Below are 17,979 nucleotides of genomic sequence, written 5' to 3'. Positions count from 1 at the left end.
AAATGTGATGATATACAGTACATATGATAATGAATACATTGAAAAGTAGTGGAGGGAATCTTTATAAGGTGATTTCAATTTTGGCCACATGCTTTCTTCAACTGGCAGGTCTCTTGAAGAAGAGTGAGCTGTCAGACGGTGACTTTGACTGGTGTCGCGTGCTCCGCTATCAGATGGACATCAAGGAGGTTCTCTGTGCCCAGACCGTGGTCGACCAGGACGCGGAGTCGGGGAGGAAGAGTGAAGCCTCGAAGTCGATAATGACCACCACCGATGACGCTTCCATGACCACAGAGAGATTGGCCACTCGAGGTGAACATTAGAGGGCGCTCTTCATCTGGTGTTGTTTAGTACAGTGTATAGTGATCTCTTTAATATTACTATATCATAAAATTGACATGTACATGTATGATGAAGTGGCTACGTACTGTCTGAGATAGAGATGAAAGTGTAGATAGAGATTCGTCATGCAGACTTTGGGGAAATTGTGTGTGATTTGCCCCAGACTTTTGCTTTACTTCTAAGTTGTGTAAACAATATGAAGGAACAGTATGCAAAAAAATGTAGATTTGTAGCTAGAGTATGTTTAATGATGAATGGTCTCAAGTGGGTAGAAGTTTCTTCTCATTCTATAATCTCATTTACTTCCTGAAAATGCGTTCTTTTATCAGAACCAAACTAGTGCTTGTCACGAGGTCATTATGGTTACTGCCTTTTGGGGAATCTTAGTAAAAAGACTTTGAGGGACTTTTTAAGTGTTGTTCTGGAAAGCAGCTACCAGGTAAATCTATACTCAAAATCACAGACTGTGGAACGAAGTACCCGGTATATTATATTTATCATGTTAGAATTCATGACTCAAACTTTGCATCTGTGTTTTCAGAAGCTGGGCTGGGACCAAGGACACGGACCATTACAGGTACAGGGTTTGCCTTTGGGCCCCTGAGAGTGACCCAGCTGGGGGCTTCCTTCTGCTACGACCATGAGTACCTTGGCCCTGCCCCGTGTCTGGTGGCCACCCCTCTCACTGACCGCTGCCACCTTGGCCTGACCACTGCCATGCGTCAGAGACAGTGTGGGACGGTCATCGGTCCTGCAGGAGTGGGCAAGAGTGAGACCGTCAAAGATCTCGCCAGGGTGAGATTTTTTTTTTTCCCATTGGAATCACATTTTTGATGTATTTGTATACATCATTACATATCATTTGACATACAGCATGAAAATATGTCAGCTGCATACAGTATGTCCTAGTGTATTTGCATTGTGCCAAAATTACATGTATGTTGAAATCGTAGTGTATCCTGGATGATTAATCTGCCAATTAACCATTGAATTGAAAGATGCAGTCTGTAAGGTAGCTTGAACTTGATGACTTGGCTGATGTTTTCTACATACAAGGCTGGTTCTAATAGTAAGTCTGATATACATTTATGTACACTATACTGTATGTATTTCATGTCCTTAGTGTATATTTTTGTGTGACACTTCCACTACGTAACCCTTTCTGTGCCAGGGACTTTGAACAGAGTGTACAACTCTATAGGGTTGTTAATGCCAGTCGGCTCTCAGAGTACACAAATGGTGATCAAAACACATTACATGTACATTTCCTTGGGTTAGGGTCTATAATGGCATATTTGAAGGCATGAAAAAGAAGACACATGAAGGAGACTACTCTGTACATGAAATAAATGAAAAGGCTATTTGAGAAGAAAGGACTTTGAGTGTGTCCAAAATCACTTGAAATGCAGTCAAAACTATTTATGGGTCAGTGGTCTTCTTCCTCTTGTTGAGCAAGGCAGTCTTAACAGATACATGTATATCTACTCAGGTACAGTAAGATGAAACAAGAGTGTTGAAGATGTGGAGAATTTTAGTTGAAAGAGACTGTTGTAGATATGCTCCTTGCCATTAGAGGAGTTGTTTTTCGGTGGATGAGACCATGGACTGTTAATCATGAGGTCCTGGGTTCAAGTCCCCTGACTGCTGCAGTTGTGCCCTTCACTAGGCAAGGCATTGTAACCTCGTTGCATAGCCCTTCAGAAGGGACATCAAGCCAACAGTCCCAGTGATTACACTCATTGTTTTCAGTGGCTACAACAAAATATGTAATTCAGTTCAGTTCAGTTCAATTCAATTTAATTTAATTCAATTTGATTCAATTCAGTTCAATTAAAAATAAATCATTTATTGCTGTTTGCATTTTTTTCTTTCAGTTCATGGGTCAAAATCTGATGACCTTTGACTGTGCGGTGGACACCAGTATTGAGATTGCCAGTCAGCTGTTGTGTGGGGCCGTCCAGAGTGGCTCCTGGGTTCTCTTTGACAATGCCGACAGGTTGACACATGGTAAGCGCTTCAAACGGTTGAATTCTAGTATTGTGTTATACTCTGTCATACTACAACCTTGAAGCTACCAAGCACTCTTGCTTCTCCACACTGTGGATGTAGTAGAAATTGCTATAATTGTTTGTTAAGTGTCTATTGTTGTTCTGTAGCCGAATCTTATGTTGGCCAGCTTATGCACCAAAATGGACCTTTATGAAATGATGACTTCTACATGTTGAAAGAAACCTAGTCACTAGTGTCCACTACTGTGTATGCCATATATCAAGCGAGTCTAATTTCTCGTATTATACAATATACTTCATGATGAGAGACAGACTTGAGATATCAAAGCAGCCCACATGATACTTATTCTAACCTCCAGTAATTGAAAAATGTGGCAGTCATTCCAGGATCTCAATATGATTGCATTCATAATGACTAGTTTCCATGTCTAAAGTGCATTAGTGAAGTATTTTTGTGGAGGTGATGCAAAGTTGGTGTGGTCTGGAAAGTTGGTGGGAATTCTTTCTCTTTAGTCTGATGAAATGCCTACATGTACACTGTATCTCTGTTATGTGTATCTTGTGCTTGTGACTTTATTTCAGGTCTGATGGCTGTCGTAAGCCAGCAGCTGGAGTACCTGTGCCACGCCTACCAAATCCTGCAAGCCACCAGCTCTCTGTACAACAACAAGGGAACCAGCAGGCACGATTACAAGGTTGGACTGGTTCACTCTTTGTTACCTCCCTCTCCTGAGCTTTGACCTACAGGCTGAATGAACAAAAATGTATTCTGGGGCTAGCAGGAGACTGCTAGCTGAAAGTTTTATCAACAAACAAGTCTCAAATGCTTTCACCTCCCAGTCATTGTTGGTAACATCTCTACTATGCTGTCCTAGGCTCTTTTTTTTTTTGCATCATTATGAAAGCTTTGAGATGCTACAACACTTCTGTTGTAGCCCCCAAAATTATCTTTCCTGTCATGATATGAGGTACATGTACTTGTAGTGTCTCTCTGCTGGCCACAAGGCAATAACATACCCCGTTGGTTGAGAATGGTGGAAAACGAAAACAGCTCTGGTGAATTGTACATTTTCAATGCATTAATGCTGTACCTAGGTAATCATTTTTTCCTCATGAGTACGGTACATGTATATATAAGAAACCATAAAGTTTAACTGCAGCATTCATGCTCAGAACGTTTGTCATTGACGAAATAAGATGACACTCAACCTTTTTGTCCCCCCCCCCCCCCCGCCTCATTTCAGTAATTTGGTTTATTTGAAGTAAAGACTATGTACCACTCCATGAAGCGTGATTTAATGCAATAAATTGAAACATGACCAAACATTGTCACACAGGTGCCAAAGACGAGCCCCAGGAGACGCCACTCCCTGACCACCCTGCACTCCTACCAGGTGAGGGAGGAGCAGCATGGACGACGCCCCACCACCTTCCCCGGGGACCCACAGGTGAGCCATTGTGTGTCGTCCGTCAGTCTGTGATGACATCCTGCCTTATATTGACTCCAGACCCTTGTAATATAAAGCTCAGCACTCTCTTGCCAATGGTTGCAGTGTAATGTTGAGGAACATTGACCAATCAGTATCAATTTTTTTTTTTTTTTTTTTTTTTGGGGGGGAGGGGGGAATTGCTGTCAATAGTCACCATTTAATCAGCTGTAATCACAGTTCTGTAGTGATCCTGGGATGTCATTTTTGTCTCTACTTTGTTATGCCTCCGCCACGAAGTGGTGCCGGAGGCATTATGTTTTCGGGTTGTCCGTCCGTCCGTCCTTCCGTCCGTCCGTCCGTCCTTCCGTCCGTCCGTCCGTCGTGCTAACGAGAGTATGCTTGTGTGGCTAGGAGAACAATAGTGCACAATAGATGGCCTTTATTCCGTCAGGCTTGTGTGGCTAAAATTTTTGCTTGTGTGTCTATTTTAACAAAAGGGAGAACAAAGGGGTAGACACACAAGTATATCACCGTAAGGTCGTCCGTCCGTCCGTCCGTCCTTCCGTCCGTCCGTAATGAATTTTGTGGACTGGGTAACTATCAAAACCTTTTGAGGTATCCTAATGAAACTTGGCATGTATGTGTATCAAGGGGTGAAGTTGTGCCTATCAATTTTTGGGTGCACATGCTCAAGGTCAAAAGGTCAAAAGGTCAAGGTCAAATGCGTAAAATTTTACTATTTCCTCCATATCTATGCAATACCTGAAGATATTTTCTTGAAACTTAGTGTATACTTGTATTACCCAATTAAGATTCTCTGGTGAAAGTTTGGGGTCATGAGGTCAAAAGGTCAAAGGTCAAAAGGTCAAGTAAAATGCTAAAATTTCACTTTTTTCTCTGTATCTTGGAAATTGTTCAAGGTATCTTTATGGAACAAAGTATGTATGCATGTACTGACTGGCAGTGGTTATCTAGGGAATTTGGGGTTCATGTGGTCAAAGGTCAGGGGTCAAAGGTCAAGGGCAATACTTCAAAATTTTACTATTTTCCTTATATTTGTGCAATGCCAGCAGGATTATTTTTTTAAAACTTGATGTATGCATGTATAACCCACTAGAGATTCTCTGGGATTTTTTTTTTGCCAAGAAGGTCAAAGGTCAAAAGGTCAAAGATCAAGTGAAAGTGCTGAACTTCTTTCTCCATATCTCGGAAGTGGCTCAAGTTATCTTTAAACTTAGTACATATTTATGTATGTTCTGCCTGACATTGATTCTCTTATGAATCAAAGGCCAGATGAAAATGATAACAATTTACTGTTCAATACAGAAATTGCACTTTTCTTTATACCTGGACAATTACTCAAGTGCGTAAACTTATGAAAGGGTCAAAGTCGAAGTTAAAGTTCTTAAATCCCCAAATACATGCTCTCCTATTCATCCAATTAAACATAGGTCAAGGAAGGTGAACATTTGATACATTTGTGACAAACATGTCATTTTAATATTTTGCCAATTTTGTGAAAATGTAATCACACATTGTCCACATGTACTATAGACCTATTAGGAGAATCATGCATTATGGCGGAGGCATACCAGTCGCCATAGCGACATTTCTAGTTTTGTTTTGTTTTGGTTGATTTATTTGTTTGTTTGTTTTTACTGTAGCCACTTACCATTTGACTTCATCACCTGTATTAATATCAGAGGGTTTTATCTTGGGTAGATATTAAAACATAACTCTGTGTTTAGATAGTAACAGTCAGTCTAAAGCTGAGTATTGAAGTGCAGGAGCAAATTGTTAAACTTTTTACATGTATCAAATCTGGATGGTGTTGCAATGAACTGGCTAAGTTTCCATTTCAAAGCCCTTATATACCTGCATGCGTGCAATGGATAGAGATCAATTTTGAAGATTTACAAGTGTAGACACCTGAAGAGATACTGATTGTACTTCCTCTGTCACATATAAAGATTCATTTTAAAGATTTTGAAACAGGGGCAGTGTTTCCTTCAGAGATAAACAAGGATTGCTGAAATTTTCATGAAACAAGGCTTAGCCCCTTAGGCCTTGTTTCATTATCTCTCATCTCTCTCTCTCTCATACTATCATTTCATTTGCTGTTGAATCCTGTATGTGCCCAGGCACATGGCTTAACTTGCCAAACCTCTTCTTCAGCATTTACGTAGTAATCCATCCAAACTTGACCTTGTTAAGAAGTAAGCGCACTCAGGTGTAACAGTGGTCCTCATTCCAACAGGATGGCCATGGTATAAACAAACACAATGGAAATTACCACTAGTAGGATTAATAGGTAATCCCTATTCATCGATGATTGGTTTCCAGACATCTGTGCCAATTAGCATAGAAGGCACAGTAAGGGTTAGGAGCTTGCTGAGTTAGAAGATTTATCAAGAAGAATAGTGTGCCAATTACAATAATTATGTGTGGAGACAATGGAGAGACTGCACTTTCAGGTTCAGTGTTAAGACAGCGAGTGCAGATATCATGATGAAGAGAGGTTGTGGTGTAAAGGAATCAGACATCTGCAATGAAAGTGCACTATGTATTATGAAAATATATCGATGTAGATTTTGATTCATCCAGGTAGTATGCTAAAGCGTGTAAATTAAATCTGGTTGACTGGACTAGATTGGAATGTGAAAATCACGAACAGAACAGTTTCGTGACTTGTCCAGGTCACTTCTTCATCTCTGTCTGGCTGGCGAGCATTTACCCGTGATGGTGAATGAGCGATGTTACTGCTTTTATTGTCGGACAGAGCTGAAAAAGTAACTGGCACGAGTCACAAAACTGTTCTCTCTGTGATTTTCACAAGTAAGTCCATTCGAACAGATTTGATTTATACGCTTTTATTGGGAAAAAAAGGAGTTGAGATACACTTTATCAAAACTTGACTTTAGCTTCCTCTTATCCAATACTTCATATTTACATTTGTACAATGTATCTATGATGCACAGCCATTCACACATTCATACTTTATTCTTTCTTTCTTTGTTTCCATTTCATTTATTGATATGTGTTCCACTTGAAGGATGTATTCACAAAACAATTCTTAAAAAAAAAAATGAAACATAACATCTCATGTCAAAGAGAATGAGGATCAAACTGAGGCTTTAAATCTTTTATGAAGGTATGACCTTTCAGCCCAAATTGACACAATCCTACATACACACACAGGTGAACTCAAACTGCATATTTTGCTGAATCCAAATGTTTGTTTATGAATGACCAGGATGCAAGTCGGATGTCTCAGTTGGATGGCGTCTTAACGGATGAGGAGCCGGGTGAGGTGGGCCAGTTCGGCAGGCGTCGACACTCTGTCTCCAGGGCAGCCGGCCACGCCTCTGGCGACCACTATGATCTGGAGCCGGTGCCCCTCTTTGCAGAGGTGCAGGGACCAGGTAAGGATGATTTCAGTTGCTATCATCTCCCTCCGATCCATGTACAAATCATCAACATTGCAGGGCTAACAGAGTGTGGACTCATTGGTCAAAGTGTAAATACATAATTGATTCAGTGCAACACAGGGGCTTTTATTTCTAAGGTTTCAGGAAAATAAAATTCTGATCATGGGGAATGTGTACATGAAAACATTTTCCAGATTTGTGGAAGGTGTGATATTACGTAGTGCTTGGGGTACCTATTGGCTGAAAGTAAAGGTGATTGGCTTTAAGCTAGTAAATGTATTGTATGAATGAAGTGAAAATTTCTTGTTGATGTTAGGTAATTGTATAAAAATGCCATTCTGCAACCACACAGTTACATGTACATAGGGTACTTCCAGAATTGTTTCTTGAGGCTATATCAATAAAATGAAGCCACCACTTCTGTCTAAAAGCTCTGATTGACTTCCTTCAGGCTCATATAGTCTGTACCGGTGGATTTGAGAAACCTCAAACAAATTTGTGCACTTCAGCCTTGTAGAACTGTATGCTGTACTTACAATGAGCAATTACATGTAAACTTGTGATGGAATGGTCGCAAATTAAACAGAATGTGTCTCTACACTGTAAGTTGAAGTGTTGTGTGTGTTTTTTGCATTATTTTACTAATTAATGTCATATTTAAACCCATATCTGTGTATTGTAAGGAGTTAAAAAAGTATCTTTTAACCATAACTGAGACTACTATCATACTCTCATATATAAATATGCTTATGGTATGGGGTAAAAAAATCTCACTATTATAAGACTAACTAGCATACAGATATTCATGAGGTGTAGCTGGGTATGAAAGTGAGAAGTAACATTACATTTCATTCATATAAGTCTTTTCTTTTTAAATCTGATCTTCTGATTTTGATTTCACCACACAACAGTTTATGGTTCATATTGGAAATGGCTTCACTAAATTCATGCCCCATGTTTGGAATGTGGATGATGTGCAAAATATGCAGTCTGCTCAGTTACTCTCTCTTACTTGAGAGCTAAAACTTGGCCTGGTGGCAATGATCAAATTTCATTTTTTTTTCATCGCTTTTGTTTTCACATCAGAAAAGAGAGCTGCGTCAAAGCAAATACTTTGTCATGTTGCTTGCCTTAATTTTTGTTGAGCCCACCGAAGGTGCGGGGAAACTGAGGGATCGCCTGCTGCGTCTGTCCGTCCGTCATCTGTCCGTCGTCCATCCATAACGCTACAAAAACTTGAATAACTCTCTACTGAGGACTTTAATTTCAATCAAACTTGGAGAGAAGAGTGGTTATACCAAGTTACACAATTTACCAAACATGAAGGTCACCTCAAGGTCAAAGGTCACAGACAGGGGGTCAATGAACTTTTAGGGCCCAATGTTAAGTTTTTATCGTGCGTTTCGATTATGGCTCATAACTTTTGATCCCTATGTCCGTTTGTGACCAAACTTGGCTGGTAAATGTCCCTTAGGAGTTGAAGGTCACCGCAAGGTCGAAGGTCATAGGTGGGGTCAATGAACTTCTGGGATTCAGAAAAACGTTAATTTCTTCTACGCGAATGGGCGAGACACATTTTGGCACTTGCCTTGTTCTTGTTAACAATAATTCATGATGAATGATAAAACAGTAATAGAATTATGGTTTTATGTGCTGCTCTGCACCGATTCGTGGTAAGAATATGATGCATCTTGAAATTCAACTACGTACATGTATTTATTTGACAGAAAGCTGATGGATTGATCAGCCTACGGTAGTATAGATGAACAGATAATGCATTGATAGATAGCATGATAGAAAGAAAGTGAAAAGAGAGAGTAGACAATTAGGGAAGATTTTAAAAGAGCCTGGCTGCTGTGTAAGAATATGTATTATGTCTAGATAAAATGTGGGAGGCAACTTCCATGTGCTAGCAATGTGTAGACAGCTGGATAGACATTTAAATTTATTTGTACTGAGATTAAGTACTAAAATTGTCAAAATCCTACTCTGCTACAATTTAAAGTTTGTTCATATTTTCTAAATGTTGAAGTTTGTTACAAAATCAGATGGTGAATAAATCATCAACTTTTACAGAAAGGTAGCAACAAGTAAAAGCGTTTTAGGCATATCTTAATTGGCATTTATCAACATCAGAACAAAATGTTTATGTTCACGCTTTCACATTGTTCTGTTATTTGAGTAACAGTTATTTGTGTTGATGCATCTTTACTGATGTCAACAATACAAATTGGGCATTTTTATGTGTTCTTGCATAATTGTGTGATTGTATTATAAGTACTCAAAACAAAAGATCCTGCAGCATCATACATGGCTTGGCTTAAAAATGACAAATGTGGCTTCATCCATATCCATGTTTTTGATTTTATTGTTCTTTTTATCTGCAGTTATGTATGGAGGTTTGTACTACTCAGAATCTTCAACATATATCAAACTCTTGCATGCATTTCAGATTCTCCTGCGCTTTTAATGCTCACAATGCATATATATTGAAAAATTCACTCTTCATTTTGACTGCCTCATTGAACAGGTTTTATGTTTTCTTCAACTGTCATTATAGCTCCTGTTTTTTTTTTCTCAACATAATTTGAAACTTTCCATTTTTGCTTTGCTAACCATCACACATGGCATAGTTAATAATCAAGTAGGGTAATACATTTTCATGTTCCTGCTGTCATATGTGTCCTTAAGAATCACAAAATACAACTGTATCACTGTTAGAGGTAGAAATTATCGATCACTTCATAATCAATAGACACCATCAGCTTCAATTTTTTTGCTTCATAGTTCAGTTGTTTGCATTTAGGCTGTGTCTGCAAAATAAGAATTATTAGTTTGACTCACAATCACGTTTTACTTTAATTAGATGACTACGTAACTTACCGTAAGTCAATAAGAAACTTACCATTTCAGAGAGTGTTTATTTAAGTATTGATGTGACTATCATTTTAACTGTCTTTGTAGATGTGCTGATTTGTATTGGCATGATATCACCAAAATGACAAACAAACAAAATAATGTATCTCAGTCCCACATCTACCTACAACCTCAAAACCCAAACGCTGTACAATGTATTTGTCTTGCCAAAAAAGGACTGTGCTGAATTACATGTAAACGCTCTCCATGAAAATCAAAATAATGTATATTTCTTATCTTTGCAGTCACAGACATAGTCATAGATTATAACAGCTGTACACTGCAGGTGTGTGAAACTGCCATATGTGTGGGTTTTTTTCTTTTTTTTTGATACAGCTGCTACACCAAGAATGCCATAATTCATTTTCATTGCAAAGTTCACCTCATTTGCGTAATATCTTGCCATTGTCACTAGATTATGACCATTTCATTTTCAGCATTATCTAGATTATGGACCAATGTTGCTGAAGCTTTAGTTGTTTTTCATCTTTATGCTGCTTTCCATCTATTTCATTTTCTATCAGCAATCAGGTACTGGTATCAGAATCTTTTTGTTGAAATTCCTGCTCAAGTGCTGATACATTTGTAGACTGAAGTACCTAGTTTTTTCATTCACATATTTCAAAATGTAGAGTTGAAGTCAAATGCAGGACTGTTAGCTTGATATTTTGTACAATGTGTGTTGTTTTCCATCAAAAATAGGAAATTATGTTTTCTGATAATGAATTATTACATACAATTTTTCAGTTGAACATTTTGTGTTTTGATGGCGGCAAGAAACCTCTACAATCTATACCTTTGGGAAAAAAAATGTATCTTTTTTTTGTGTGTGTGTGGTTGCAAAATGGATGTTAGCATGATATTTAGAGGTTGACTTTCAGATTAGAATTTTAATAGTTTAATCCCTTCGGCTTTGTAGAGTCTTTGAAACTCACTAAAGCACTTATGAGCTACAGAGTAGGCTTGGCATAATGACTTTTATGAAACTTGTTTTATAGACCCTTACAGCCCCTCTGCCACTGTGATGCACAATGATATATAAAATCCTCATCTTACAAAGATCTCTTTTTGGTTGATGCGGTGCAATGTATGGTAAAGGGTTCTATCTTCTTGGATCTTCATACCATGTTTTGGACAACACTGTATGTACACTTCAGTCGTTTGTTGGACTACTGGGATCAACACTTCTGACTCAAGATCAACTTTGTTATCAAATTCAATTGCACACTTTTCTGGACTTCAGGTACAAGCACTCTTTTATGGGTGGTCTGGTAATTCTAAATTATTTCACCTGAGCATATATTGTATATCAAATGGTATTTGCACGGTCTGAGTCATTGCTATACTGTTTTCCGGATCAGATGTAAAATGCCCACAGACACTTTTTTATCTCAAAAGAATTTGTGGATTAAGAAAGCTCTAATTAACATTGAAAATTCATATTTTTGATTCATTAACTGAAAATCTGAGACTGTATGACCTTATTTAAAAAGGGATCAAATCTAGAGAGCTAAATTTTGACAGTTTTGAACTGGAACCCCTTGCCCAAATGTGTTGAATTGGCCACTCCATAGTCATGTTATTCAGCTTTGTCTGTGTTTCTCTCCTCCTCACCAGTGTGTTTGTGTGTATCTTTATTGCCAGTCGTTTGTCTGCAACCATGTCAGAGACATTCTACATCTCATTTAACACCACTGACAAGGAATACTATGTACATTTACAATATATGTTATTGCATTGTGTGTTTTGTTCCTCTTTCTCCTTCCTCCCTCTCTGTTTTCTTGGACTTTTGGTGTGCTGTAAATGTGTATTTCTACTGTTGTGTCTGCGTCTATCTTCATGTACAACTGTACATGTACACCAACGCTGTACATCGTCAGCCAATGTCTGTCTTGTCACAGTGTCTTCTACACTCTATTTGATGTTTTGATTATACTTAGCACCTGTTAGCCTACAAATACCTACATTTTCTTGTCCCACTAAAAAGCACAATGTAAGTCTTTACGTGCCATTCCAATGTCTGTGTGCCATGCTACACAAGCACTCGTGTATGAATATGAGTTAATATTCATTCAGCCAGGTTCACATCATTTTTCAAACTTTGTTACTCTGGCTAAATACCCTTGCTGTTTTTATATTATGATGCTGTCAGACATTTTGAGTTTCCTTGGGGAAAGTAGGTATCATCAATTACTTGGCTGGAAGTTGTAAACATAGGCCAGATCTCAAGTTAAAGCTGATGGTGACCAGTGTTGACAGAGATATTGGCTGTGCCATCTCTGCAAAGCAAACAAAAAATAATTAGCTGCTACCTTCTTACTTTTGTTGCTTTATGTTTGATTACTATCTGTAGACTCCAGAATTGATGAGTGTGTGTATGCCTATGAATATGTGATGCTGATATGCGCAGTAGAGATGCCATGCTGAACAGTTGTATTGTGGCGTTAAAGGACAATTAGCTACAGTCCGTCTCACAGAATGTTCCTGTTAATACTGTTACTGTTTAAAGATATAATCTTTTATTTGCCTAATTTGTATACAACGACTTCTAGTCCTCTCTTGTTGCAGAGGTTGCTGACTTTACTTTGCTTCTTAACCCTAAAAAGACTGGGCTATTTTGGTAGCTCGAAAGACTGGGGGGGCCTAAAGGGCCCCCCCTTAAGATCTCGGCCGTGGATCGCACGATCGCCGCACAAATTTGCACATTGGTAGTGTGCGATGTAATCTGCAAGATGGTATATTCAAATTTTCCAAAATGGCCTTTTTGTATTTTATTTTGATTAAATATGCTAATTTATGCGAGAAATCAGACTCTTTGATCTAAATCAGTAAATAAAGCTCCAAAAGTGCTCATTTTTGGTGTAATTATTCTTTGTGGCATTCTTAGCAAATGTACTTGAAAAAAAAATCGGTATCAAAATTAATTTGTTATTTATTTTATTGTTTCATGAATTTCTTATGTATTTCTCTGTTTTTTCGACCTTTTGTTTTTATTGGTTTTTTTTACAAAATTTGTGGCAGACACTTTTTGAAGCATGATACTCCTAAAACAAATTGATTTTAGCCATTGAGAGTAAAAATAAGCGTAGTTATATGAACCATGTGAAAAAACTCAATTTGCAGTGACTTTGTACACAAAATCACATTTTTGAGCCATTTTCGGCCTCACGTGCATGTACAAAAAGTTATGTAACTTCAGAACCGTACCCCCGGGCGTCACAAATTTGGTGTCAAAATGTGCGGGAAACTCGAAAGAAAAAAGTCGTAGAGCATCGCGGCGAGAGCATTGCGTGTTGCAGAGTAATCACGCAAAATGTCGAGGGGGGGGCCTTTTAGGCCCCCCTCAGTCTTTTTAGGGTTAATGCTCTTCTCACTATAAATGGGTACAAAGTAATTAGTGCAAGATACAAACAAGTACATTCCAAGAACTGTTAGTGCATATACCGACGCAGTGTATACAATGTAGTTATGCACTTATGTTAATCCTGTTTCTTTGAACCAAATAAAAGTATTCTTCTCGCATTTGTAATACGTTGTGACTTTAGTTGCTGAAGAATGTTGCATGTTGGCCTGTTTTGTACAATTAGATAATACGATTGTAGGCTGCAGACTGTGTAATATGCTCAATGTACAAGTAGTCAAATAGAAGGATCATCTGAGGCATAGGCACTGCTCTTCCAATTTATGATAATTTTCACATATCTTTACCCTTGTAGTCCAGTGAATTTAATTTCTGACAAATTAGGAGTTGGAATACAGCTTGTAGTATTTTACAAACACCATGAATGGCAGTTAAATTTAGTTTTTGGTTTTTAAAGACAATATTTGTGCTAGAGTTTCAGCAGTCACATTATAAGCCATTCCATTTCTTCACTTCTATGCTGCTGTTGGTAAAACAAAAATAGATATTTTCACTAATTCTATTACTTGACTTAACTCTTCGTAACCTTAAACTCTGTTCATTTTTTTCTTGCCTGTCTTATTCTCTTGGGCGTGGTCACTGAGTAGCCATGATCAAGCACAAACCTCCGGACAGCCTCCCGGATTCACCGGACTTCAGCTCCCTCCAGCAGTGGACCTACCGGCCCCAATACTGCGGCCATGTCACCTTTGACGGCCGCCTCGTCCAGGCTAACCTCAACTACTCCTGCTTCATGACCCTGGACACGGGGGACAGGCTGGCACATGTCATCCCAGACAGCCTTAAGGTATGGGATCATCTGCAGATGATGGGAATTGTGGTGATGATGATGATGATGAGGAGGAGGATGAGGAGAAGGATGATGATGATGATGATGAGGACGATGAGGACGATGAGGGTGATGAGGGTGATGATGATGATGATGGTGATTGGGATGATGATGATGATGAGGAGGAGGAGGCGGAGGAGGAGGTGGAGGATGATGATGATGATGACAAGAATGATGATGATGATAATGATGAGGAGGAGAAGGAGGAGGAGGAGGATGATAATGATGATGATATGATGATGGTGATGATTATGATTGTGGTGATCAGGATGGCGATGATGATGATATCCTGCAACCCACAGAAACAACGAGAAACACGTTCTAGTTTTAATAGTGGTTGCCCACTCCAGTAAAATGAATAACAAACAACAAAACCCAAATAAAAATATCGGTAAGCTTACCCCAACACTTGTTTACTTCATGAAATCATATAAAAAGTTTGAAAAATGTATTTCATATCTTTGTCTTACACTATCACATTGTTGTTGGTTTTTTTTTTCAAATGTAGATCCATGGAAGATCTTTAATCATTTCTTTGATCATTATCATCATGATTATCATTGTGTACTTGATTTATCAAGACCTGCACACATCAGAATTTATATTGTGAAACATAAAAAGTATACTCATATAGACATATCCAGCATTCATCCCAAATGGCAAATCCTTACTGTCACCCTCCTGTTGTAATGGCAGACGTCCATGCGACCCGTCGCCATGGTGATTCCGGACATGCACATCATCCTGGAGACCCTCCTGATAGGCAACTGCTTCCAGGAGGCATCCCGGCTGGCCACCAAGCTCTGTCGCCTCACACAGATGATCAAGAATGCTGTGAGTACTAAAGCCACTTTGACTGGTCTCATGTCATTTGCCCTCAAAAGGAAGGGGAAAAACAAACTTGAAACATTTATAGTGTATACCTCAAGCGGAGCTGACAAAGAAAATATTTTCACCGTATTTAGTATGTTAATTTCTTTTGATATATACAAAAACTTAAAAGTGTGTATCTTTCTGAGCTACATGTATGCTTACTGTAAAAGTGGATATGTTTGTGCGACTAATTTTTTGCCCTCGGCGGGGTTAGAAGAGTTTTGCGTATTTTTAAATTTGCAGAATCAAGACATCAAATATCGAAACATATAGAGACTCCAACTCTCCCGTTTTCGACGGGAGATTCTCGCCGAAAGCCCATTTTTGCAAAATCTCCCGTTCTCCCGTTTGAGGTTTGATTTCTCCCGCCCTGGCTCTGTGTCTCCCGGTGGAAAGGATTTCTTACTTATTGCTATCGTATGTTGAAAGAAAATAAGCCTTAGATAGCACCAGAGAACATCTAGAACCCTTGGAATTTCATGCTTCGCACTCATCAACTTGGAGTCTCCCGTTTGCTAGGGGTTTCGGGCGCGAGAATCTCCAGATCAGAAGGTGCTTGGGGTTGGAGTCTCTGAACATATGGCAAGCAAAAATATTCTGGAGCTTTTATTTTTGTGCTAGTTTTTTTTGCACTGCGAAAATTTCCACTTTTACAGTAGCATATCATAGATTTAGTATATCATGACTTTTCCCTACTTTTTGTCCCCGCCGAACGAGTTCGAGCAGGGGACTATGAAACGGGCTCCGTACGTGTGTGTGTCCGTGTGTCCGTCCGTCTGTCCGTCCGTCCGTCCGTGTGTCCGTGTGTCCGTGTGTCCGTGTGTGCGTCCGTGTGTGATCAAAATCTTCAATTTGCTACTTCTCTGTCATTTATGAGCCAATTTTGATTCTGTTTGCTTTATATGATAGCACTACATGGGAGCTTTGAAACTTCTACACAGAATTTCAGTCGTGACCTTTGACCTTGACCTTTGACCTATATTGTACATTTTGCTACAAAATGCTACTCCTTCGCCATTTCTAACCCGATTTCGATTCCGTTTGCTTTATGTGATGGCACTAGGTGAGGGCTTCAAAACTTCTACACAGAATTTTGACCTTTGACTTCTTTGACCTTTGACCTTGATTTTTTGACCTATATTGTACATTTTGCTACAAAATGCTACTCCTTCGCCATTTCTAACCCGATTTCGATTCCGTTTGCTTTATGTGATGGCACTAGGTGAGGGCTTCAAAACTTCTACACAGAATTTTGACCTTTGACTTCTTTGACCTTTGACCTTGATTTTTGACCTATATTGTACATTTTGCTACGAAATGCTACTCCTTCGCCATTTTTAACCCGATTTCGATTCCGTTTGCTTTATATGATGGCACTAGTTGAGGGCTTCAAAACTTCTACACAGAATTTTGACCTTTGACTTCTTTGACCTTTGACCTTGATTTTTGACCTATATTGTGCATTTTGCTACAGAATGCTACTCCTTCGCCATTTCTAACCCGATTTCGATTCCGTTTGCTTTATGTGATAGCACTAGGTGAGGGCTTCAAAACTTCTACACAGAATTTTGACCTTTGTCTTCTTTGACCTTTGACCTTGATTTTTGACCTATATTGTACATTGGCTACAAAATGCTACTCCTTCGCCATTTCTAACCCAATTTCGATTCCATTTGCTTTATGTGATGGCACTAGGTGAGGGCTTCAAAACTTCTACACAGAATTTTGACCTTTGACTTCTTTGACCTTTGACCTTGATTTTTTACCTATATTGCACATTTTGTTACAAAATGCTACTTCCGGCGGGGACATATGTTACGCACCGCGTAATTTCTACTTTTCCTTGTTTTACAAAAATTTAGGGAGTTTTTTGTTTTGTTTTTGTTTTGTTTTGTTTTTTCCTTCAGAATGTGCATTCATGGTACATCAGTATATTTCTTAAATCTGTATATTCTGTACTGGTCTGTTGCATGTCTTTCATTTATTTCTTACAACTTATCAATTTTAATAGGAGCACTCATAAAAATTTACAGTGATAGGATAATGGTATCATTTGATGAATTGTAGTAGTTCATAGCATTCACGGAAATACAAATTTCACTATGTACAATGTAAGGCCACTGCTCCTATAGAGTCAATAAGTGAAAGTTTGAGTACCGTACAACGTATGTGTATAGCGTACCGAAGTGATGATATACAATGTATCACTGAACCTCCATCCGTACATTGTATGTTGATTTTTTGCACCAGTCCAGTAGTGTGCAAAAGTTGCAAAATTTACTGCACCACCAAATATTCTGCATCTACAGAGGTGTGAAAGTATGTTTCTCTCATTTCCTTCATTCATAGTATTCCGAGAAGCAAGAATATCACTTGGGTGTTGGCGCCCTCAAAGGCATCATCCACCTCGCCACTGTGAGGTTGATGTCAAAGCGACAACGCTACCAGCTGTCACCCAGGAGTAGCATCAACAGTCCGACGCCCTCTAGCAGCGAAGGTGAGTGCAGTCTGTTTGGTCTCTCCCTAAACCTTCAATCAGGGAACTGCATCGTGTGTACAATGCATGGCTAAAGAAGCCTTGTTGCCATCTCTCCTCAAATATTATGCAAAATCAGCCCTTCAGAACCATGGTTTGATGAATGTAAGGTACGTGGTACATGTATGTAAACTACACATGACATCTGATTGTATGTATGTTATATCCCACGTTCTGTTCTACTTTTGCTTTACG

At 38.9% G+C, this 17,979-nt stretch overlaps 1 protein-coding gene across 1 annotated transcript in view; it reads left to right on the top strand.

Moving 5' to 3' along the window:
• The window catches only part of LOC139732731 (dynein heavy chain domain-containing protein 1-like), a 136,308-nt gene that overhangs the window by 41,162 nt on the left and 77,167 nt on the right, over positions 1 to 17,979 (top strand). The window contains exons 35-44 of the mRNA XM_071643582.1: positions 109 to 312; positions 884 to 1,137; positions 2,217 to 2,349; positions 2,934 to 3,046; positions 3,689 to 3,820; positions 7,056 to 7,203; positions 9,597 to 9,608; positions 14,134 to 14,333; positions 15,072 to 15,209; positions 17,598 to 17,745. Coding sequence (XP_071499683.1) covers positions 109 to 312; positions 884 to 1,137; positions 2,217 to 2,349; positions 2,934 to 3,046; positions 3,689 to 3,820; positions 7,056 to 7,203; positions 9,597 to 9,608; positions 14,134 to 14,333; positions 15,072 to 15,209; positions 17,598 to 17,745 — 1,482 coding nt within the window. The remainder of the gene's footprint in view (positions 1 to 108; positions 313 to 883; positions 1,138 to 2,216; positions 2,350 to 2,933; positions 3,047 to 3,688; positions 3,821 to 7,055; positions 7,204 to 9,596; positions 9,609 to 14,133; positions 14,334 to 15,071; positions 15,210 to 17,597; positions 17,746 to 17,979) is intronic.

Source organism: Diadema antillarum, unplaced genomic scaffold, assembly GCF_040938485.1.
Source record: "Diadema antillarum isolate AM-2024a unplaced genomic scaffold, OU_Dant_1.0 seq00000445_RagTag, whole genome shotgun sequence".
Classification (NCBI taxonomy): Eukaryota; Metazoa; Echinodermata; class Echinoidea; order Diadematoida; family Diadematidae; genus Diadema; species Diadema antillarum.
Note: the sequence above shows the minus strand (reverse complement) of the source record. Positions and strands in the feature narration are given on the sequence as shown.